We start from the raw sequence: 25316 nt of genomic DNA, 5'->3' as shown, positions 1-25316 counted from the left end.
ACACAAGTTGTTATGAAAGGATTAGCATCTACCCCGAGGATAGGGGAGATTGTAAAACTGGCAGCGAGATGCTGGAACAGCAATGAAGACCCTGGGAGGAACGGGTCTATGGAGCCGAGAAAAAAGAAGGCAATGTCGGAACCTGACACTCAGTTGTTTGAGCACCAGAGCAAATCAGTTGTGATGTGCCACTCTTCTCTTCTTAAAGGAAAACAGCACCTTTTTTGGAATTTTGCCAATCATCCACAATCCTTATATGAGACATGAACACACATCTTTCTCTTTTTGGTGTGTTCTAAAGATCAAAAAACAGCTAAAAAGATGCAGCTAAGAATGCATGTAATTGGAAGAACCTATTCCGCCTATAAAGCCTTCTGAGAAAAACTCCAAAAACTGCCAACGACGCTCCACTTACATATACTGTATGTTATGATTATTATTATTAACATTGTTATGACGAAGAACTACTTTTTATGCATAGCGACACCTTGCCACACCATACCGGCTAGCTACTACCCGATTAGCGACTAGCTTCACCACACACTCGCTCAGACCGCTGCGCTCACAATGCCTCAGTCCACTGCCGAAAGGTAACGCTACATATTGGAGCTGCCCCTGCTGATGCTGTGTTTTGCAAAAGTTAACGCTCGGTGTAGCATTTGTTTTTATGTTTCTACGTGAAATCAATGCACCCATGAAGGAAGTGCTTGAAATGCTTACAACCAAATTGCATCAGTGCTTATAATGCTTAAGATGACCAATATACAGCAAAATACTGTTAAGTATTACATGTTATCATGAATGTACCTGCTACTACATGGTTACAGCATGGATATAAATCATAAAACATTGTTGGAGGTTTTTGGAGGTGCTTAATAGGGGGCTTTGTAGGCAGCATAGGTGTGTCCCATCTCCTTTTAGTTGCTTTTACTTATTTAGAAGGTACAGAAATGTGTGTTCATGTCTTACATAAGGATTGTGAATGATGGGCAAAATTCCAAAATGAGAGCAGTTTTCCTTTAAATGTGTGCTCCTCATACACAGCATGGCCGTCGCTCCCCTGCTGACAAATGATGATATGCTGTGAAGAGTGCAGGGTACTGCTTGTTCATAACACACATCTCTCTTTAATATACTCTCTTGAATATATAACAAGACCTTGGTCCTCATTGCATTGATGATAATGTGTTGTTATGCTCTGCTTAATCTGGCGAATGGATTCTCTCTTAAGCAGAACAGGAAAACGGCAAAAGTAGTATACACTGAAAAATGTGGACATATGCTAACTTGTCACATCTATCGTGCCAACTGTGTTCTGCGCCACGTAACCGGTTCAGTGGGACCAGAGCCTATTCCAGCTGACTCTACCCAGGACTGGTTTTTAGGCAATCTCATGCTTCTTTCGCATAGAGATGGCGTTTAAAGGGGTGTCCCAATACTGCGATTTCACTTCCGATAGGATACCAATATTGGAGCCTTGAGTATTGGCTGATACCAATATTGCTTCGATCAAATATCAGCACAAATCATTGATACTTTTATAACTTATTTTTTAGTGTGGAATGTTAGAAAAATGTGATAGTACTCAAACTAAGAACAATAAAAAAAAACAACACAAGAACAAGTCACTTAGTCACTCTTTGCAAATGTTACGGACGGTGTTGATTGCTGGGAGGAGGTTTGTTTTTTTGGATGCACGATGGGGTTGGTCGTGTTGAGCATGTGGTTTTGCAATTGTCTGCAATGTCTTTTTCAGACTTTAGAGGTGCTGCCACACAATATTGCCACACGGACTACGTCGGTCTTGCTCCTTGCTACTTTGTTAGCACTGCTGTTGTGATCACGTGGGGTCAGCATGCTAGATCCATAACTACTCGATAGACGTGCTGGAATAGATTTGCAAATGCAAGTTTTTTTCCATCCCACCAAAAAAAAATTCCCAGGAATGTTTCCATGTTGACAGTGCCTAAAGATGAAAAACTGACTCGTCTTCCCGTCAGTCTGTGTTTATCCAGAACTGAGACAGAAAGTGTGAAATGGGCCTCAGGATTATTGTAACCAGGTATCAAGCCTGCCTCAATAGTGAAAATTGCTTTCAACACAACAGTGTGGAAGATGGTGTTAACCCTCACACTTCAGCCCTGGCATTGCATAATATCCTTGCAAACAGGCACCATCCCTCCTCTGGAAAAAATGTCATCGGCCATGAGACGGAGGATCCGATTGGCTGGCCATCAAGACACGGGACGATCCTCGGCCCAAAGGAAGGTTGTTACTGGTGCACAGTGCAGTCCAATAACCATCAGACAGCACCTGTTGAAGGGTTGAAGGGTTGAAGGGTTTGAAGAACAAAAAACGTCTTCAAAGGCCTCGTCTCCTTCAACGCCACAAAACTGCATATTAGGAATTTGCACGAGAGCACCAAACATGTGACACTGAATGATGAAAGAAGGTTTTATTCTCTGGTGAGAAAAAAATGTAACCTTGATGGTCCTTATGGCTTCCAACGTTGCTGGCATGACACGGAGATCCGACCTAAGATGTTTTCCACATGGCATAGTGGAGGGGGCGCCATCATGATCTGGGGCACTTTCTCCTTTTATGAAACAATGGAGCTTCAAGTTGTGCAATGGCTATGTGGAGATGTTGCAGGGAGCATCCCTCATGACTGAAGGTCCTCGTCTGTGTGGTAATGACTGGGTTTTTCAGCAGGAGAACTCTGCAGTTCACAGTGCCCGCCTGACAAATAATTAATAACATCACTCTTTTGGACCAGTCTTGATCTAAATCCAATTTAGAACATTTATTAGGGGACGGATAGCAAGGGAAGTTTACAGAAATCAACATCGGTTCCAGACAGTGGATGCTCTCCATGAAACCATCTTCAACACCTGGAGCAACATTCTTACTAGCCTCCTGGAAACGCTGGTGTCAAGCATGCCCAAACAAATCTTTCAGGGGATTAACAAGAATGGCGCAGCTACTCATTACCGAGTCCTTTTTTGAACCTTTTATTTCTATTTTAGGGGGATTTCGGGTTTTTTTTGAGCTAAGGTCTTCAACGTTTGACAGCTGATGAACAGCCTGTTTCATTTTAAAGGTTGTTTTTTTTTCTTTTTGCACTTTGAAGCTCTATTTAAAAATCTTCTTAAGGTCCAAGAGTGGAAAATGTGAATTCTTGCAATTTTTCAGCTCGTCTTAAAATTTTGATCAAGAGTGTACTACCTCTAAAGATGGAAAATTGCTGGGTTGTGTCAATTCCTCCATTCTGTGCCGGTGCCGTTTTTACTGAACAGCAACACTGAAAAAATGTGAACTTTGCAGGCAAGCCTGCTCCAGTTCCATGGTAGCCCTCTGTACATTATCTCCACTCCCGTCAAGTGGGTGGTAGTAATGCTCATTGCAACGTGAGAGACAGAACACAACCTTTAGAGGTTTTCTTTGACAAAGACAACAATTCTTCATTACTATGATGTCATTTAGAGCGCTGCAGAACTGCACTGCAACATACCACAGGATGTTTCTAATATTTTGTCCCTCTTATGTGGCAAGGTAAACAAAATTATTAGAAACACCTCCTGGTGCTGCACTCCCACACCATCACACCACGTAGCATTATTATCTTTGTCAAAGCAGAATGTTTGATGCATCTCTTGTTTTGGATCCTCTGCTCTTAGTTGTGCTTACATTTAAATCTAAGCTACTGTTGCAAAAGATCAGTGAGTTCAGAGAAGAACGGCAAGCCAGGTAGCGGCGGAGGGAGTTTGAGTTTATGAAATCCATAAATCATGCAGACAACATAACCCTCTATCTGTCCTTCTCACCCCCCGTGTCTCCCATCACAGGAAATTTTACTTGTCAAGTCTATTTTGGAGTTTGGGGATAAATGTTTTGGTGACAGCTAAATGAAAATGATTTAAAGAAGTGCTGATAATATCATCAGACGAGGGAGGAGATATGAATCCATTATATTGCCAAGTTGGCAGATAATAAAGTCTGTTAATAACACAAAGCAATAAGACAAGCTCGGCCCTCCTCCTTATACACACACATAACAGTTGGCCACTAATTACCATAACTACACCTTATTAGAATCATAGATGTGAGCAGAAGCCTTATTAGCACTATGTGTATAATGATGACTAAGGAGATAATGACACTAGCCTAAAGTCCCATTTGAGGACATTTGTAGATGACATCAAGCAAGCATTATGGACTCCGGGGACTGGTGACTCCTTCTAACAACTAATACCAATGACCTTGCTGATGTGGCGTAATCACAAAAGCTGCATATGAGAGAATGGCATGGTGAAGGCCACCAAAATTCCCCTGATGGCTGCAGGGAGCTGACACAAGAGGCTCAGGACCTTGACTGATAGCTGCCACTTTCTCAACACCGCCCAATGCTGTGTTAAATGTGAGGATCAATCACAGTGTGAGGCTTTCAACTAAATCCCCATGCCAGCTGTCAGAAGTGATGTTCTAACCCTGAACCCTCTTAAACAAAATAAAATGGTGTGATCTTGCACCCCATTATGATGTAGCTTTTACTTTGGTTAACATACTAATTTCCTCTATGAGACTGTGACTGCAACTACAAATAAACAAGCAATATAATCATAAGGGACTTATTATGCATTTTTCTTCAAAATGAAAGCGTTCCTAGGTGCCTTAATACCATGTTTATGACATAATTTGGTCAACATACCCTAAGGTATCACTGATACTCCATTGAGGGTTTGGAGGTGGTCAGGAGTACTTACTATACAGTAAGTACTTAGGACTGCAGCTGGATGACAAGCTGGTCTGGTCAGACAACCTGGACACTATCCACGGGAAACGACAGACTTGTCTGTACTTCCTGAGGATGTTGAGGTCATTCAACAGCTGCAAAAAATTACTGCTGATGTTCTACCTGTCTGTTGTGGCCACTGTTTATGCTGTGCTGCTCAACTGGACAGACTTGTTAGGAGAGCTGGCTTGGTGGTAGGCACAGAGCTGAATCCTCTGAAAAAGGACTCTGGTCAAACCCCTGTCCATCCTGGAAAATGTCCTTCACCCGCTGCACAACACATTCATTGGGCAGAGAAATGTGTTCAGCACTCGGCTGCTGCCTCTGACCTGCTCCACCAACAGACTCAGAAACACCTTTGTCCCAACGGCCATATGGCTCTACAACGCATCGACTGGAGGCCAAGGGATGAGACAGTCACACAGCCACATTAGGACTTAATTAGAGACACTTTGAACACCATCCAGCATCTTACTGTCCCCTGTTTCACCTTCACAACATCCATGCACTTTTTAGTATACTCTTAATATCTGGAAACTGTTAATGTGTATTATTTTTCTTTTGATAATTTCTTCACATAGCTTTTTCAAACGTTTATTGTTCTGTCTAATGCAGTGTTCCCTCTCTACATCCTAGTTCACCTTTTCGCGGATTCGCTCTATTGCGGATTTTTGTAAAGTGCTCTTTTTTTTTAACAGCGCATTGTGTTCTGCGTCCTTGTGGTGTTTTAGAGTGATCCGTTGCATGTGTCTGTTATTGTATTTACCAGTAGAGGGTGTTGTATACCCATGTTAGAGTTAAATTAGAAGCAAGCAGACCGAAAAAAAAACACCTGCAGTGACCGACGCAACAGGAGACATTTACAGCTATCTTGTCAAATGCACCAGTACTCCTCTCTGGCTGAAGGGAGTCTGTCTAGGGAGGGGCGGGCGCAGTGTGTGACTGGCCAATTACAGAGCGTGAAGAGTGAATACATAAGTAGCTACCCAGTGAGGATTTTCCTTCATCACGATTACGGATAGCCGCACGGTGGCCTTGTGGTTAGCATGTTGGCCACACAGTCAGTGCGTGGGTTTTCTCCAGGTACTCCGGTTTCCTCCCACATTCCAAAAACATGCATGTTAGGTTAATTGGCGACTCTAAATTGTCCATAGGTATGAATGTGAGTGTGAATGGTTGTTTGTTTATATGTGTCCTGCCATTGGCTGGCGACCAGTCCAGGGTGTACCCCGCATTTTGCCCGAAGTCAGCTGGGATAGGCTCCAGCATACCCGCGACCCTAGTAAGGATAAGCAGCATAGAAGATGGATGGACGATTACGGATAATGACGAGCTGCACTCGTTTCATGCTCGTACTCGGCAAAAATGCATTATCCATTAAGGATACTTGTCTAAAACGAGTATCCGGCTCCTGAAGTCTGGAACAAACTTCCAGTTACAAATAGTTACAGTTACAAACACTGATTGATGAGTATGAGTAATTCTTATATGTTATATACATTTTTGCACCTATTTTTCTACTGATTATGAACTGTAACTACTGTATGTGTTTGTTGTCCCTTGAAAAAGAGATCCCACATCACAACAGCACCAACCTTGTTACATAAAAAAATAACAATAATAATAAAAATGATAATGATAAATAAATAAATAATAATACAGTTAAATTAATAAAAATATGGCAGACGTCGCTTCTGTGTGCTCCCAACCAAGCTATGGAGCCCCCACAGGAATGGCTAACTATCGTAAATAAAATGTTTTCTCTTTGCTCTGATTTCCTTTGTGGCTGGGAGATGATAACATGATAACATGTGTGACAATATCAACAATAGCCAACAATACTGCAGCTCTGCTTAGTGTTTGGCTTGAACATGATAGTGGTTCTACATAGTCACTTTTAAAGGAAAAACAAAGGTGGACTTTCGCTCATGATAGTAGTCATGGGTGAAGAAACTCGATGTGAGGGTGGTTTTATGTAAATTAGCCGGATTGCTATGTCAAAATCCCCAGTAAATCGGAATGTCTTGCTGACACATTTTCTGACATGGGCAGCTCATTAAAAACGACTTGGTTGTGTAATTTCACACTTGATGGTTGGGCAAGCACTCCAAAGACCCATATAGAGTAAGTGCATACAAGCAATTAAAAAGTCAGTTTTCCATATGTCCCCTTCAAACAACAGTGCATAGCCATGACAATACAGCAAACACAAACATACAATGTGAGTTGACATTGAGGAGAAGAGCTGCAAAGCTTAATAATGCTTGCAGATGGCGCTAGTCCCACCCCAAATGGCTAATCGTGACTTTCCTCACTGCCCAGAGACGAAAAAGCTGTATTTACTTTGTTCTGCCCCTTACCTTTATTTGTTTTTAAAAAGCATGCCTAAACAAGTTTAATTTATTTAGGACCATGGAGTCATATGAGTCTCTAAGCTTTTATACATTTTGTGTTGCTCTCAAGTGTGGTGCTAACAAGGGAATGACACATTTTAAAGGCTGCGTGAAACTCAGTGGAGCTGGTGGTTCCAAAGGTAAAAAGGACTGAATAATTTAGGTCATCATATCTGAGGAATGTTAATTTAGGACACAGTGTCAAAATTCATGGACCATGCCAGCAAGTGGCATACAATGTCCCGAAGTATCCAATATGAAAAAAGTGCTTATTATTCCAGATTAGGGGTGTGGTGAAAAGAGGATTTTCCATTCAGAATGTGTAATTAATTATGTTCTTGAGCATGTCAGGCTAAGTCGTGCCCAGGGGGGATTGTGGGTATTAAAAGAGGGCAGAGAGAGAGAGAGAATGAGAGAGATGACAAAGGAACTTGGCTGGAATAAGTAATCTAAAAGTGAGAGAGGAGATTAAGGTAGGGAGACTCATTGAGAAGAGTGAAAACTTTACTTTGTAGGACCGAACACTGAAACGATGATTAAACGAGAGAATAGATAACATTATCATACACCAGGTTGTATCATGTATAGGGCATTCAGTAAAATATTTGGAAACATTACAGATATTGATAGATATACAATGGAACCTTGGTTTTCATACACCCTGGTTTTCGTAGGATTCAGTTTTTGACACAATGTCTTGTTTTTTGTACTGTCAAACAGTGCGCCTAGCAAACTAGTTCAGTGCTCAACAAGGCATCCACACGTTGGTGACTCAGTCTCTGTAAAGAATGGAAAGTGGTTCTTTTAGAGAGGGGACACTATAGAAAGATTCCGGCCAGGGAATCCTGAAATCATCTTTATTATGTGTGTGTGGGTGGTTTATTTGTTCATAGAACGCACACAGAACGATGAACAACTCTGCATCTGTATCTCCTTTCCAGCACTGCGTCATGCTCTGACGAGGCGTTGAAGTGCGTATTTCTGAGTGTTAGTGGAGTCTGCACTTTTTTTTATTTAGGGCGGCCGCAAAAAATGTTGCAAGTGCCAGAACTTTGATAAAGAAGGTGAAAAACACTACTGAATTCAAGAAAGAACTTGTAACAAAGTACAAAGATAGCGTCTGTTAATGCAGGTTGCAAGGAGACCGGCTTAACAGCACCACATAACAGATAATGGGACGGGACAGTGTGTGTAATGATGATTGTACCTGCTGCTGAAGTTCAAGTTCAAGTGAGCAAGTATACATCTCTAACCGTTTACACTTTAAGGTTATGTTTGTAACGGATTAAAATGAAACAGCATCTGCATGGCTGTTCCGTCCCCTCTCCTCCTCCCTCGACTCATCCTTGTGTTTGCTAGTCTTCAGTAAGTGTAAAAGTCATGTTAAATGTTCATTTAATCATTTAATTTGTCATCTATATGTATTTCCTTGTATATCCTTGTTTAAACATACTGCTCCTGCCGTCGTATTTTCCCCATACGGTTAGCTTCTTCTGTTTCTTCTATTGTTTACAGTATTGGCGCTCACAAGCAGCAAGCACCTCACAAGGTTAGCTAGTTTGGTAGCCATGACCACAACAGGAGACGGACGGAGGAGATTGACAATGGCCTACAGCCAATCAGGACGCAGAAGACAATGGGCAGTGCAGACAGAAGAGAGAGAATAGAGAGATGCCGCTGCCTCGTGCTAAAGCACAGAACTACAACACTCGACTTACCACAACGCAATTCTTCTTAAAGGGCCAGGCTTGGCCTGTAAAAGCGTTAATACGCTGTAAAAAAACAAACACTGCTTTTTGCACGTTTTGGTTTTCTGTCAGACCTTTTGGAACAGATTAATGATGAAAATCAGGGTTCCACTTTAGAAGTAGATAGATAACATACAGAAATGTACAGAAATATGCTGCAGTATGTATCACTAAAATACAAGAGAGTCCTAATAATACAAGGTAGAAAATAAAGAATATATCATAATGATATGTTGTGAAACAATCATTAACAGTACACACGCTTCGATTACCTTTAAGTGACCAAATATGGTTTTCCATAGGACTACACTGTAATCTGGTTATGGAAATACAGTCAAACACCCAAGAAGTAGTACAATTCAGAGTTCAACCAAAGTCAAAAGTCAAAAGTCTCAAAAGTCAAACAAACTTGGGAGTTCAAACCATCATCGTGTCATTTTAGTGAGGATGCAAATGATGCCTGCCAGCCTCTTTTTTGACTTTTTATGTATATAAAAGTGTATATACACTAGGTCCCCAACTTACGAACACGAATTACGAATTGGTTCCAGACGACCGTTCACAAGTTGATTTGTTCTTAAGTAGGGGAAAAGGTAATATTACCAATGATATAGGTACTACATGTACGTGTATACATATACAGTATATGCGTATGTATGTGAATATGAGTTTGGATGCAGTAGTAATATTAAATAAAGGATAATTAATGAAAAAACAATAATAAAAGTGATATAATATTACGTAATGATAAATGTTATTTACCTTTGACGAGGAGTGGTTGAGCATACGTCATTGTGGTGGAGGAGGAGGAGGAGTTATTGAAAAAAGTAAAAATCATCGTCGTCGTTAGACTCTTCTAAAAGAGGTAGTGTTCTGTGGGTGGTGTAGAATTAAGCAGGCCTATTAACTCTTCATAAACTTTAATCACACGCTCTGTCCGGGTTGTATCATACAGCTACAATTTAGCTTTGCATTTACGGTAGCTTTCTCTGCCCAGCGTCTAACTCTTCCTCTGTTGGTCCCATTAGCAGTGTCACAGTGCCCTCTACTTGTCGAGCATGTACAGTAGCAGTATAAATACTGATGGAGCGACTACAAGGCAAAACAAAATAAAATATAGACCAGTCGGCTTGTGTTCGTATCCGCGAATGTTCGCAAGTCGGATGTTCGTAAGTTGGGGACCTAGTGTAATGTATATAATGTATATAATGTTTTATGTATACAAAAGTGTATATTACTTATTATTAACATACAAAAGCAAAACTAACTTTCAGATAGTCTTTTTCTTACAGTAGTCACTTTTTGCAATGTGAGTAGTTTTACTTTATTTTATTTTTGTTTTTTACAGTGGTTAACATCTCTTTATACTTGTAGGACAGTTATGAATTTTGAATTTCTACACAAAACATTGCCTCGACAGTTAATGAAAGGTTTATGACAGCAACAAATGAATTGACTTTACATTATTTCCTATTGAAAACCTTATTTTGAAATGAGAACAACTGTGTTGTGTTGGCGCGTCTACTGTTCTGTACGCATACAACACTGACCACCTTTTCATAGACAAAAGCTCTCTTTTTTTCCTTCAGAGAGTTGCTGACCTTACCACACCTGTGGCCACCGGGAAGAGCATAAAAGGGACACATGCACACATCCCTGTGCACTTACAGATATGGATGCAGGGATGCACTCATACGTCACAAATACGCACACACTCAGATCACATTCGCTATATTTGTTATCCCTGCGGATTCCATCCCCCGGGGATCAAACGCTGGGCCACGCGGCAAGAATAGGCGACACGTCGGCGGGAAGAGTGGAGTCTAAAACAAGGCAGAGCAACGTATAGGAGGAAAGGTGCGGCGGCGGTAGCTGAAAGGAAGGTGCTGAGATACAGGAGACAAAAGGAAGGATATATGAGAAGCTGAGAGGAGGGAATGAGCTGAGAGACAAGATAAGGGCAAAGAAAGGAAGGAAGTGAAAAGACAGAAAGCAGCAAAAGAAACGTATGTCCTGCCCCCATAACAGATATAGGTCCACCTTTAGTTGGAGAATTCAATAGAACTAGGTGAATGGATGGATGGATGGACTGGGGGATGAGGAGAAGTTAAGGAGTCAATGAGCAGACTGACGCAGAAAGGTGGTGAAGGCAGGAAAGAAACCTTGTGAAGTCTGAGTGGGATGTGCTGTTTTCGAATGTGGAACGAGAGAACACTTTTGGAGTGTGAAAGAGGAGAGAGACCGAGAGATGTGGAAGGGATAGAAGGACGAGAGAGAGAGAGAGAGAGAGAGACAGAAAAAGAGATGGAGAGCGACAGAGACGGAGGAGGGGATGAGGAGGGAGACGGAGTGATGAAGGTTGTTCTCTAGCATCTAAACGTCGCAGTAAGCTCACTGCTCAATATGGCCCTGAAGGCACACCGCCTCTGCTAATACATCTCACACACACATGCACACACACACGGCTGTACTTCACTACTTGTGTGGACCTTTACTTGACAAAAGTCTTCCCTGGTCCCTTGTCACAGCTACAGTGGGAGAAATAATGATTCACCCCCTTCCAAAAAGACTCCATCATTTTATGGTCGGTTTATTTTAACAGAGAGAGACGGAACATTCCAGAAAAGAACATGAAGTCTCCAAATCCAGAAGGTTTCAAGGCTGTCCAACTCAAAGTGTCTTACCTATGGTTTCCTTGATGACTGTGGACTCAGTTCCCTTGAGATCATGAATTGGTTCCTCCTGTGTAATTCTGAGTTGATCCCTCACCTTTTTCAGAATCAGACAACCACTCACACTCACATTCACACCTACGGACAATTTAGTTTCCAATGAAATGCATGTTTTTGGGATGTGGGAGGAAGCTGAGGTACCTGGAGAAAACTCCACACCTTTTCCACTGTGACTGGTTCAGAGCTTTTTTGGAGCTGGTTCTCACAGCTTTGCTTTTCCATTGTCATGGTTCCACAATTGGTTCGAACTGAAGCTGTCTTTTTTGGTTCAACTCTGGCTCCTAAAGCTTACTGGGCCGAGTGAGCGAACCATTTGCATAACGAGGTGGGCAGGGTTACCCAAAAAAAGTCTGCGAATTAGGGTTAGGGTTAGGGTTAGGGTTCATCCTTATTACATTGCAATGTAACTCTAAACGCTCCGAAAACATGGACACCAGAGGAAACCCGCTGTCTCTTGTCCATTTGGACATCCAAAGAAGTGCAGAAGAAATTTGAAATGACGATGAGAACCCGGCCAATACTGGAACGCAAGAGGCGAGATGGCTGCTGTGTGTTTTTTTTGGTCTTTAGAACAAGTAAATAACAAACAAAATAAACAAAATAAATAACAAAATAAATAGGTGATACGTCGGAGGGAAGAGTGGCATCTAAAACAAAATAAACAAAATAAATAAAATAAATAACACGGAAGAATAGGCGACACAACGGCGGGAAGAGTGGAGTCTAAAACAAGGCAGAACAACGTACAGGAGGAAAGGTGCGGCGACGATAGATGAAAGGAAGGTGCTGCGATACAGGAGACAAAAGGAAGGATATAAAAGAAGGTGAGACGAGGGAATGAGCTGAGAGACTTAAGAAATTAAAGAAGGCCTAAAGAAACCAAAAGAAAGACCCAGACAGAGGTGGCAGTGGTCGGAGGAGAGTAATGCCTTATTTTGAGAAGCTCGACAAAGTTTTGGGCCACATTATAGAGGCATACCAGCTTGCTGGTGAATAACTCCACCAAAATCCGCAAGGCCGTCACAAAAGAAGACCCAGGCACGAGTCAGACCTGCCTGGACTCCCGTAAGTTGTATTTGTTTAATTTCATGTTCATAGCACAGTTGTGGGTGTAAATACTAGCCTGCTGTTAACGTTAGCATGCGAGCTTGCTATTGTGGAACGAATGAAAGCCTCGCCACCCTCCCCTTCTCATCTGTGTGTACGGCAGCAAACGAGTGTCATTATAAAGCTATAGTCATGTAAGAAGTAACATTTATTGTGCAACAGTGTTCTGGTTTAATCTGTTTTTATCTTTCTGTCAGAAAGCAATCATTCATTCAGCTGTTTTTTACATTTCTACATTTCATGATGTCATAGTCTTGAACACTCTTACACATCACATATAATTTGTATTCCTTTTTTTTCCTTTTATTATTCATTTTGTTGCTCATTTTTGTTTCCCCGCCCCTCATTAGGCTCAGGCATTCACACGCAATGTCGCCAGACATTGCATTCATTGTTTTTAATCTTTCTGTCAGAAAACAATAGCGATGAGATGGATCATCCTCCCCTCACACGCTCCCCACAAACCCGAAGCCTGCAACGTACAATCTTTATGTTAAAATGTTTTGCATTTTGCACCTTCATTTTTACATTTTTGCACCTTTATATTTATATTTTTACCTGTAAATAATGTGCAGTGTCAATGACTATAGTCAGTTGTGTGTTTTGATTTAAAGAAAAAACGTCAACACTTGAAATTTCCCGTTATTTCCTGACCGGAGGCATAACCCCTGTGGCTCCTCAGGACAATGGAAAATGAAACTGGTGTCGGAGTCAGTTCACAGCCAACACGGTTTCACCCCGGCCTCGAACTTAATCCAGCACCAACACTAAAGTTCACTGCAGTTGAAAAGGGGTAACAGAAATGTTGTAGTGGAGAACCCTTGATCTCCTGACTGTGAGGCCAACATTCTAACCACTTTGTTGATATTCTGTCTCTGAGTTAAAATAGGACTGTTAGTGTCTTTGTATGGGGATCAGCGGGGGATCGAAATAAATACTTCCATGCTGTAATTATATACACCTTAATCTTGCATTTCAGTGAAGTATCAAATGTCCTCTCTATGAATATCTAAATCTTGTCCCCACAGAGATAGGAAGACACGTGTTGAGTGTATGCATGTATGCATGTATCACCATTATTTGAGCAGTGTGCATGTGTGTGTGAGTGTATACAGATCTGTTTGCTGCAGATCAGAGGAGGTGGGTGGGTGGTTTGAATGATAGCTGGGAGAGGTGTGTGGGTTGGGGGTGTCTGCAATTCAATGCTGGTTAAAAAAAACAAGCTGCCTTTGTTTAAAATATCAATAAAAGCACCTTTACATGTGTGGTTTTCTTATAGATTCATCATGCATCTATATTGGTGTCACAGGGAGTGGTTCCCATGATCTACCAGATCACTTCAACAATTGGCAATAGTGCCGGCTTGATTACCATAGCAACCAGCGAGATGAGATCGAGATAAAGAGAAAGAGGGCAGGATCTGAACACACTCTCCAGCATACAGCCCCACTGTGCATCGACAGCAACGCATTTAAAGCAAAAAAACAGACAAAAACAAGACTGTTGATGGAATTAAGGCATGGGAAACCTGTCTTCCATTCTTGGTGAAAGAAGTGTTTGAATAGCACTGCCACTCATCTTGATTGCATGTCATGTTTTTTACAGTTCACAAAAATATGATATGCATGCCTGAAGTCATTCCCAGAAATGAATAATTGCTGCAATTCCTGCATTATTAAGTCTTACTTGCAATGTTTGATGAAATTGTGATGCAGAGAGCAAATGTTTGTGTTTGTTAAATCAAAGACGATGGGAGCATTTGTACACTGTTGCTTATCCATCTGCTTCAGAGAGCACTGCAGATGGGGATGGCTGTATTTATCCTCCATGTTCAACCTCATCTCACCTTGGCTCAGATGGAAAAGCCTATATGTGCAGCAGTGGCAGTGAGTCATTGCCTGCTAAACAACAATTCAAAACCAAAAGCCACAGCTACCTGCTAACTGCCAACAACCCAAGACTCAGAGTTAAATTTTTTGTGTACCTCCATCATAAAGGTCCGTTTGCTTATTCATGTGTATGTGTGTGGCTACAATTTATGATATACAAAACTGGATGTTATTTTATAGGTATATATTCTTGTATGTAATAAATTGATTAACTATAATAATCAAAACTATAGGTTGGTGTGATTGGCATTGAGCTGGACTCCCTGACGGTTGCAGAGAGAAGATCCCTGGACAAACTGCTGGCCATCATAGATGATGCCTGCCACCTTTTGCAGGCCATCATCAGTGTGCAAAGAAGTCTGTCAGTGACAGGGTGCTACTCCCCAAGGGAAAAACCTATGGACTTAAAAACTTCTTTGTTCCCTGTGTCAGGCCTACATGAAAATTACAAAACTTTTGGAAGTCCAGACTACATTTTCGCCCCTGGGCTTTTTGATGATCAAAAAAATGTAAATGGCTAATCTATTTACTTTTTCAACAAATGTCACAGCCTAAACCTAATGGCAGGCAGTTCGCAGATGTTTTACAATGTTGTACAATGTTGTTTACAGCCACGTTGAGAAGCTAGATGTTAATTCCACCACAGGAGATATGTCATGTTACACATATCGGTATCGGATGATATCGGTATCAGAAATTGAGAGTTGGACAACATTGCCATATTGGTTATCGGCACAAAAGCCAATATCAGCAATCCCTAATATATATATATTGATGATGATGAGGAGAGCTACAAGTACGTTGGAATACCACAGGCACATGGTAACCATGAAGAGGCCACGAGGAAATCTGCAACGGTCAAGTATCCGCAACGTGTAAGGCAAGTCCTGCGAAGTCAGCTCAATGGCAAGAACAAGATCCGGGCAATTAACAGCTATGCCCTGCCAGTGATCAGATACCCTGCTGGGATAATAAGCTGGCCAAAGGAGGACGTTTAGACCACAGATGTTAAAACACGGAAGCTGCCCAAATCCAGTATCCAGAGACTATGCGCTAAGCACAAAGAGGGAGGCCGAGGATTAGTAAGCATCAGGACCGCTATCCAAGACGAAACATTCAAGCTCCATGAATACATCAGGAAGATGGCCCCAAGAGATGAAGCACTTAGTGAATGTCTCAGGCAGTGGAAACTGGAAAAGAAGGAGTTGGAGGAAACATCATTTGAGGAAAAACCCCTGCATGGGATGTACCACTGACAGATAGCTGAAGTGGCAGATTTGAACAAGTCCTACCAATGGCTAGAGAGGGCTGGACTGAAGGACAGCACAGAGGCGCTAATTATGGCAGCACAGGAGCAGGACTTGACCACCAGAGCAATAGATGCCCAGATCTACCACACCAGGCAGGATCCCAGGTGCAGGCTGTGCAAAGAGGCCCTTGAAAGAGCACCGAACAGCAGGGTGTAAGATACTGGCAGGAAAAGAATACATGGAACGCCATAACCAAGGAGCCGGTATAGAAACAGAAACATCTGTGCAGAATATGGCCCGGAGACACCTAGATCGCAATGCGAAACACCTCCCAGGGTGGTGGAAAATGAGAGGGCTAAGATCCTGTGGGATTTCCGAATACAGACCGATAAGATGGTTGTGGCCAACCAACCAGACATCATGATCATGGATAAGCAGCAGAGGACAGCCATGGTGATGGTTGTAGCCATCCCCAATGATGGCAATATCAGGAAAAAGGAACACGAGAAAGTAGAGAAATACCAATGGCTCAAGGAAGAGCAGGAGAGAGCCTGGAAGGTGAACGCAACAGTGGTACCCGTGGTCATAGGAGCACTGGGGGCAGTGTCCCCCACACTGGAGAAGTGGCTCCAGCAGATACCAGAAGATTCCAGCAGATTCCAGAAGAGCGCAGTCCTCGGAACAGCTAAGATACTGTGCAGGACCCTCAAGCTCCCAGGCCTCTGGTAGTGCAGTGGTCCCCAACTCCCGGGCTGCGGCCCGGTACCGAGCCGTGGGTTATTTGGTACCGGGCCGCACAGAAAGAAAAAATAATTTCCATTGTTTCATTTTTTTATGTTTTATTTTGAAATGTGGCCGGATTCTCTCTGTTACATCCGTCTCACTTGACGCATGTCCATTGTGCATGTGCTAACTATATCTAATGCCTCACAGATAGACTACTACTGTATTTTTACCATTTTTCTTTCACCTCATATTTGGTCTCAAATGCTGATACTATGTGGGAATGCATAAAGGTAAGTTTTGATGACTTATTGAGTGCTAATGTGCACATTTGTCTCAAGTTAATTCATGCTAGCACACTGCCTTTTACCACACACGTCAAACAGCGATGTAATAATCTCTCGGGAAAAACTTTGCTGGAACTTGAACTGGTGGATGGTGGGTCTGCATTCATTTTGGGCTTTTAATTTGATGTTATTCATGTCTTAGTTTTACACAATACATAATAAATAAGATAAATTAGATCGCTATAATGTACGAAACCCACCCCCCTTACCCCTGGTCCGCGGGAGATTTGTGGGAACACAAGCCGGTCCGTGGGTCAAAAAAGGTTGGGGACCACTGTGGTAGAGGACCCGAGCTTGAGATGAACAGCCACCCACCCTACCAAGGGAGATGGGGGGTGGGTGAGGGAAGAGTTTTATATATATATATACTGTGTGTATATATTTGTATCCATCTCCTGTCACTGTGAGTTGAATTGTCACCAGAGTCAAGTCTCAAATGCCACTTGCTGGACTCTGATGGAGAAACTGAAGAAGCTTGAGAATGTGTTGGAGCACTGCAGTGTGTTTTTATTTACGAGCCATCTGTCGGCTGCAAACAAAAATTTGGTTTACGAGCTGCTAGTTACCGGCAGGACAGCTATTTGGTGTCAACAAGGCGGAAGTGAGCGAACACACACATAGTGCCCAATGAGATGGCAGTAAGGGCCTGAAGGAATAAAACTCGAATTTTGCAAAACCCGCGGTGTCATACTTCCATGCTGCTGAAGTCGCCAGATCAAGAAAAGTGTGATAAAGTGTGTGTAAAAGAGTGTTTGCGTGTGTGTGTGTGTGTGTATATGTCTCTGTAAAATAGTGTTAGTGAAGTATAAGCTATACCCTGACTGCACTACAGTATTTGGGCGCAGTCCGAGTTCTGTAAACTACTGATGTTCTTGAGCACTTTATTTTTTGTAATGTGTCAATATCTATTTTTCTAACACCCTGTTTACATTTCACTTAGTTGGTGGGTGTTTTGCAAACCTTTATTTGTAATGTCAGTCACATTTATATTTTGTGAGATTATTTGCTTGAAGAGAATGATATTTGAGTGATGGACAGTTTACTTGAACAATGTCTACTTGTTCTACATTGTGTTTGCTTTTTATACATTGAGGGCCACTGTGTTGAGCTGTTTAAAAAAAACAGAACTTTTAATAACAAAAACTTGCTTGAAGCAAACATATTATCCACTCACATGTTGATAGGTGAAATAAAAACTTTAAAATGATCTTTCAAAGGTACACTTATTATAAGATACTTATTATAGGTAAAAACTTTTTTATATCTGTGATTAATTGGGATTAATTACGAGTTAACTATGGACAAAAATGTGATTAATCGTAATTAAATATTTTAATTGACTGACAGCATATATATAAACATATATACATACATATATTAATATACACGCACACACACACACATATATATGTAAGACGGCAGGATATAATGCTTGCAACACGTTCAAAAGTTGTGCCCTCTAGGCAGCCACGTAACCGTTGAAGACAGTCCTTTTCAAATCTAAATAAATACATGTAATTTATTATATAAATAAGATATTTGAGAAGTTTACATTGAATAATGTCCGCAATTTGGGTAATTGAAGAATGATGGTGAGCAGCCACACCAGTTGAAAACCACTACGTGCACAATGTGCAGTTTTTGTTGTCACATGTTGCTGTTGCTGATGTTAAGCATGTCAAAATAATGCAATAACTTGCAATACTGATGGTAAGTGAGTCTGTGTGATAATATTGTTCAAGGTTAATGAAGTACAAAATTCTGGTTTTGATATATTGGTGAACATGTAGGAATATGAAATGGTGTTTCATGTGATAATTACCGTTAGCTAATAGCAGTTCACGCACCTCTTGGTCATTGATATATAGGGTTTATTGTTTAAATGTACAACATTATTATATGACACTTTATATGTATATATTTTTGAATTAGCACTGTACAATAAGCAGGTATTAGTGTTTATAGCAAGTGATGGAGGAACGAGAAGTAAGTTTAAAGGTAGTAGACAATGTTCAGCTTTTGTCATCACATGTAATAATCGCTGATGTGCTGTGTTGCAGTCATCACTTTCCAAAACCCAGTATGCCTGGATTTATTTGTGTCCTTTTTCTGTGTCCACAAAATAGAGTAAAACTGCAAATTTTGTGCCTTTTATTATGGCCAGCCTAAGGCATCTGTGTGCAATAATCGAGCTATTGTCATGATCTGTGGTGCTGCTCTGCTCCCACTTGTTGTTCTTTTTGTGTTTTCTTTTTGTATCTTGCGCCCTGTGAGTCGCTTTGTGTTAATAAACTTTTGTTACAGACTCCTCACCCTCTCTGCTTAATGGGATCCACCACATTGGCTGAGGCCACCCGTGACGGCTATCTAATCAGCATCTTGATATGCCACACCTCTGAGTTGGACGAATTATCTCGGCAAAGGAGAAGTGCTCATTAACAGATTTGTGAACAATATTTGAGAGAAATAAGCCTTTTGTTTACATAGAAAAAATATTTCGATCTTTGGGTTCAGCTCATGAAAGATGGGAGCAAAAAAGTGTTGTTTACATTTTTGTTGCGTGTATAGACATGTATCTTGCTTTATATTATGTTATCTACCTATTTTATTAGTTTTGTTTTGTCCTATCCTTAGCTCTGTGTGAAATGAAACAAGGTAAGTAAGATTTTCAGCAACGTGTGGCTGTTGTGTTTTTACCATGTATATGACAATGCAGCTTGAATCAATTAGCCAATTGTTAGTGATTTTAAATAACATTATTTTTAATGGCATGAATCTGTCAGAATATTCTGAACTCCTGTTTCAACAGAACAATGTTATTTCCTATAGCTGTCATCATGTTGTACTTTTTTTTTAGACAGCAAACTAGTTGAGACTGAATTAACAACACCTGCTGTTTGCAGTGCCTCCTTCATTGTTGTGCATGTGATGAAGCCACCCACTGTGGAACATACACGAAAACAAGATGACCGCGGCGCTCCTTCGCAAAAGATGTGAGCATCTTTGTCTCACACACTAGAATAGAGAGGCGACAGTGCGCAGGGATACGGCGGGGGACAAATATAACGCAGAGCGATTTGTGAGGTCTGATTTTGAACGCACATTGTTTTGAGAAGCCAAACTCTTTACCTAAATGTCCCAGCAACTAAGTGAAAATACGTTCCTCGTCACGGAAATCCGACCAGAACTGAACTCACGGCACCAAGTGGGGGGTGAGTCACTATTTATGTAGTACACTGCTGATGGGAATGTCATACCACTTCATGTCAAAAAATCTGAACCATGCCATTAAGTACAGTGGAACCTTGGTTAGCGTCATTAATTCGTTCCAGAAGGTCCGACTCTAACCGAAGCTGATGTTACCCGAACAATTTTTTTCCACAACAAATAATGTAAATCAAATTAATCTGTTCCAGAAAGCCAAAAATGTTAACACATAACACATTTTTAAGGGTTTACAATTATAGTTTTACATGCATAAAACAAATTGAAATGCATATACAATTAATACAATTAATTCACTACATCGATGCAACTATGTAAATTTAGGACACTTCACCTGCACTGTCCGGTATCCAGGTATTTATTTCAGTCACACTGATTGAATTTTTGGATGAAAAGTTACTGGATCAATTCATATCGTTCTAAATGAACCAAAATTGTTTCTTAAATCAAATCGGCAACCACGAATCATGATACGAATCGAAATTAAAACGAATCGTACCCCTAATATAAATGATTAATGAAGACATGATTCTTGACGTGACTGAAAACAAAATGTGGTGGTTGATGTCTATGCCACTACATGTCAGTGATGTCTTCAATGAAGATAAAAATAATCTAAAATTTTCATTTTTCCCTTTCATTCATCATTTATATGCACTTAGAATTGTTTTATGCATGTAAAACTATAAAAAAATGTTTAACCAAAAAACACGCTAACCGGGCTGGACACTAAACGAGGTTCCACTGTAGTGGGTACACTAGCAGGAAGTGAGAGTGGAACGTCAAGAGACGGTCAGACTTTGCTGGAAAGTTACAGCAATTGTGGCAGTTCTTTGTCCTCCAGCCACCTGCCCCCCCTTTGCTCAGTCTCCCCAGAGTGCCAAGGCAAAGCTGTCCACCTAGTGCTGTTTTGATGTCCTCTCCTAGTCACGCTTGGTGGAGGAATAAGCACCTCTAAACCTGTGTCAGTCCCCGAGACACTGCAGTTTATTTATACTGCTATCTGTCAGTCAAGACAATCCTCCCCCTTTTCCTCTCTGGCAACTCCACTGAGACTGACAGATGCAGCGGAAGCCTGCTATAGGAGCTATTATAACACACACAATCTCATTAGCGCAAGAGAGAAGAATATGCTCCGTGGATTAACCATGGCCCTCATTCCTCAAAGCAACTTAGTAGTGCTGTGTCATGGGTAATAGTCGTCAATAGCAGACTGGTGCTTAACAATACATGGAAATTAAGCGGATTTGTCTCTGCACTTTTTATGTTCTGATCATGGCTGCTCAGGCTGATGAAAACAAGAGCCCAACAACAGTTTTTCATGAGGACACACTTCAATTTTCCATCCTAAAATCCCTGCATTCGGACTCAGTTTTGCCACGCTGTCTTACCTGGGAAGCTGACGTTAAGGATGAAGTCCCTGTAGAGTCTGCGCCCATCCAAGGCCTTCATGCTGTCGCACAGCTTGGAGGTGTTGAAGCAAAGGTTCCGTTGCATATTATGGAGGGCGAAAGCCATAGCGTACACTGCATTCACCACAAACATAATCTTCGATTCAGGCTCAAAGTTGCTCTTGTCCATCGATAAATTCTTGTCACATGGGGGCAGCAACATCTCTCCTCCACCACCACCTCCCAGGGAGCACTGGAATCGTTGCTCCCAGAATTCCCTAAACCAGGGGTTTCGGAAGTTTTTATCCGGGTTCAAGCTGAGAAAGTAGCGGTTGAACTCTGGGACAGGATTGGCTGCCAGCTCCAGCGTGATGGCTCCTTCGGCGGTGATTTCGTTTCCCTTGACGATGCTCTCCTGTGCCCCCCAGCCATCGCTGGCCACCCAGATAAAGGAAGCGTTCAGCCTCGTGGCAGCTGCCAGCAGTTCTCTGGCATCGTCGCTGCGCAAGAAGAGGACGGCAACGCGGGCGTTGGGCTTTTGGAGGAGTTGGCGGATCACGGCTTCGTAAGACTTCTTGGCATTAGAACGTCCCACCTGTAGAGAAAGAAGATCTTAGTTGAATGGAAATGTTTTATTTTTCTGAATCTGCTGCCCATCCTGCAACGTCTTCTAAAAAACATTCTCAGCATTTGAACTGACTTGACATTTGGACTGTAAAAAGTAACAGAGGAACCCTAAAGGTCCAAGCAGGTTTAATGGCTGCATGTTAACCACTGTATAATAAAAAAAAAGTAAAACATCCTGCACAAACATGTATTGGAGAGGGAAAGAAGAGGGAAAGAAGGTGTTTGCAGAGTGAACTATCGGCAAAAGTCTATTCCTGAGTGCTGGAGATAAGGCTACAGGAGGTGCAATGTGGTCATGGAACATTGGACCAGATCTTACCAGTGTACTGGAAGGTACATTGGAGTTTGCCGATCCAGTCCACATGTGTGTTGTGGACTTGGATAAGGCATTTAACCGTGTCCCTCACGGTGTCCTGTGAGGGATGCTCCGAGAGTACGGGGTTCCTGGCATGCTACTTGGTGCCTTGTACAACCGGAGCAGGAGCCTGGTTAGCATTACCAGCAGTAAGTCAAGCTTGTTTAGTGTCTTTGCCAAGGCTGTCCTTTGTCACGCATAATGTTCATAAATTTTATGGACAGAATTTGTAGACGCAGCCAAGGTGTTGAGGGGGTCCAGTTTCGGGGCCTTAGGATTTCATCTGTGCTTTTGCAGATGATATGGTCTTGATGTCCTCATCAGGCTGTGATGTTTAACATTTACTGTGGCAGTTCACAGCTTAGCATAAAGCTTCTGGGATGAGACTCGTCACCTCCAAATCTGAGGCCATGCCGGAAAAGGGTTGATTACACCCTTTGGGTTTGGAGTGTTGTCTTTCCCCAGCTGGAGGAGTTCAAGAGTTCTCGGGATCTTGTTCATGAGTAAAGAAAGGCTGGAATGTGAGACTGACAGGTAAATCGGTGTAGCGTCTGCTGTAAGTCAGTGGCTGTACCGGATCGTCCTAGTGAAGAGAGAGCTAAGCCAGAAGGCAAAGATCTCCATTTACAGGTCGATCTACAGTATGTTCCTACCCTCACCTATGGTCATCAGCTTTGGGAAGTGACCGACAGAGCAAGATTGCAGATACAAGAGACTGATATGATTTTCCTCCACTAAGCTGAACTCACTCTAAGAGATAGGGTGAGGAGCTGAGGAGATGTGAAGGAGGAGCCGCTCCTCCTTCACATCGCCAGCCAGTGAGCTGAGGTGGCTCGAGCATTTAGTCCATATGCCTCTTGGGCGCCTCCCTAATGAGGTGTTTCGGGCATGCCCAGCCAGGAGGTGGCCCAGTGGTAGACCTTGGACACACTGGAAGGATTATTTCTCGCAGCTGGCCTGGAAATGCCTCAGTGTACCCCCAATGCAGCTGGAAGAGAGGGCCAGGAAGTCTGGGCTTCCCTACTGAGATTAAGCCCTCATGAGCCAGACCCGGCTAAGCAAAAGAAAATGGATGGATGGATGGAATTGATACACTTTGTGTACTGTATAATAAGTGTATTTACAGTATGTTCTTGCACTGCCACACTTTCCCATGTCGCAGTTCCATTTCTGGTTTTACGGTTATCATTACACTTTTTCTATTTGCCATCACCAGCACACTTATGTGATGGCATCCTAAAATTATGGTTGAACTCCAAATTGTATCATTGGTGTTTGAGTTTGGAGGTTCCACTGTATTTGAGCTATGCTTTTGTTGACATGTTCACTGTGATATGAATCCTATTTGTATAAAAAAGCACATTAGTCATTGGGATAAGCCACTCCGGTTGCAAACATAGTAGCCCATTCATTGTCAGTGTTATCTCCCAGGTTATACATCCGTGTGACACTGCAGATGAAAGACATTTTAGGGTCTAGCTTTGAGAAAAGTTTACTCATCTTTTTACGTACACTGGAAATGAACACTTGACCTACTGAATTACTTTGGAAGCCTTACTTTCTCTGAAGTGGCAATGCAGATGTTCCTCATGCGGGCCTCTTGCTCGAAGGCCTCTATGCCCGTTTCACCATAATCACCCTCTGACGCCACAGTAGACACATATGTCCAGTTGAAGAAGCGCAGGATCTCAGCCATGGCTTTTGCTTGGTAGAAGTCCGGGGGCACGGTGCGGGCAAAGTAGTCGTAGCGGGTCTTGTCGCTGAGTTTGGCGCTGGTTGACGCGTAGCTTATCTGGGGGATCTGGAAGAGCCTGAGAAGGTTGGCAACCTGGAAGCAGAAAAGAGGCAACATGATAGAAGGCATTGAGAGACTTCAGTTGGTTGTTTTTATTTGTTTGTAATGTGTATGCTATGCTATGTCAACACTCTGCAATGCGTATTGGGCAACTAGTGTACATTAAAAAAAAAATTTCCGACAGCCAATCAAGAACATTTTTGGTAGAATGACTCTTATGGTGTTCAACTGCATAAATAAAACTGCAAAAAGCTAATGTTACACAATAGATGATGCCAACAGAAAAAAACTAGTAAAGGGTTGATAATCTCAAAAGCAAAATAGACATTTGAGTTATTATGATGAAAAAGCTCCCTAGTTGGTTGACAATGTGGATTTCACTTTGTGAATTTGCAAACAGTGGCCGCTGGCATTCCCCACGATAAAGAACTTCAAGTAAATACAAGCAGTGTACCTTTAGTTTCTTGACAACTCTCTAATATAGCCCATTGGGAGAAAGGAGGACAAAAACAAAACCAAATCCAAAAGCATCTAAAATAGTACAACCAGAAAATTCCACCATGCTTCTTTCTGGGAGCTTGTCTTTGTTAGACGGAAAAAGACATCTGTATTCACAATGTCACCCCACAATGGAACTAATGATGTGTTTCAATAATGTCAAAACAGATAAAATATTATGAAAATGTACTACAACACACTGTTTTATTGGTTCTGATTTGAGTTGTTTTCTTTCCTTTTCACCCTCTACATTTAGAGCAGATGTGTGTCGAGCTTTTTAATTAAGCTCCTAATAAAAGTTTGATCAAAAACTGACTGGCCCAGTGTCAAAACAGCACAGAGTGTAAAAAAGCGTGTCAAAATAAATAAATGATCGTTTAATTAATGTATTTTTTTCATTCAAAGATGAAATGTCAATATAAATCCGGAAGGTTGCTGCTGACG

The 25316-nt window shown here is 41.8% G+C and overlaps 1 protein-coding gene across 3 annotated transcripts in view; it reads right to left on the bottom strand.

The window, feature by feature from the left end:
• The window catches only part of grm3 (glutamate receptor, metabotropic 3), a 61423-nt gene that overhangs the window by 7460 nt on the left and 28647 nt on the right, over nt 1-25316 (bottom strand). For all 3 annotated transcript variants that reach the window (XM_054775650.1, XM_054775649.1, XM_054775651.1), the window contains 2 exons: nt 24138-24407; nt 21598-22192 (listed from right to left, as the gene is read on the bottom strand). In XM_054775650.1, coding sequence (XP_054631625.1) covers nt 21598-22192; nt 24138-24407 — 865 coding nt within the window. The remainder of the gene's footprint in view (nt 1-21597; nt 22193-24137; nt 24408-25316) is intronic.

Source organism: Dunckerocampus dactyliophorus, chromosome 5 (assembly GCF_027744805.1).
Source record: "Dunckerocampus dactyliophorus isolate RoL2022-P2 chromosome 5, RoL_Ddac_1.1, whole genome shotgun sequence".
NCBI classification, from domain to species: Eukaryota; Metazoa; Chordata; class Actinopteri; order Syngnathiformes; family Syngnathidae; genus Dunckerocampus; species Dunckerocampus dactyliophorus.
The sequence above is the reverse complement of the archived record's forward strand: the minus strand, read 5'-3'. Positions and strand labels throughout refer to the sequence as shown.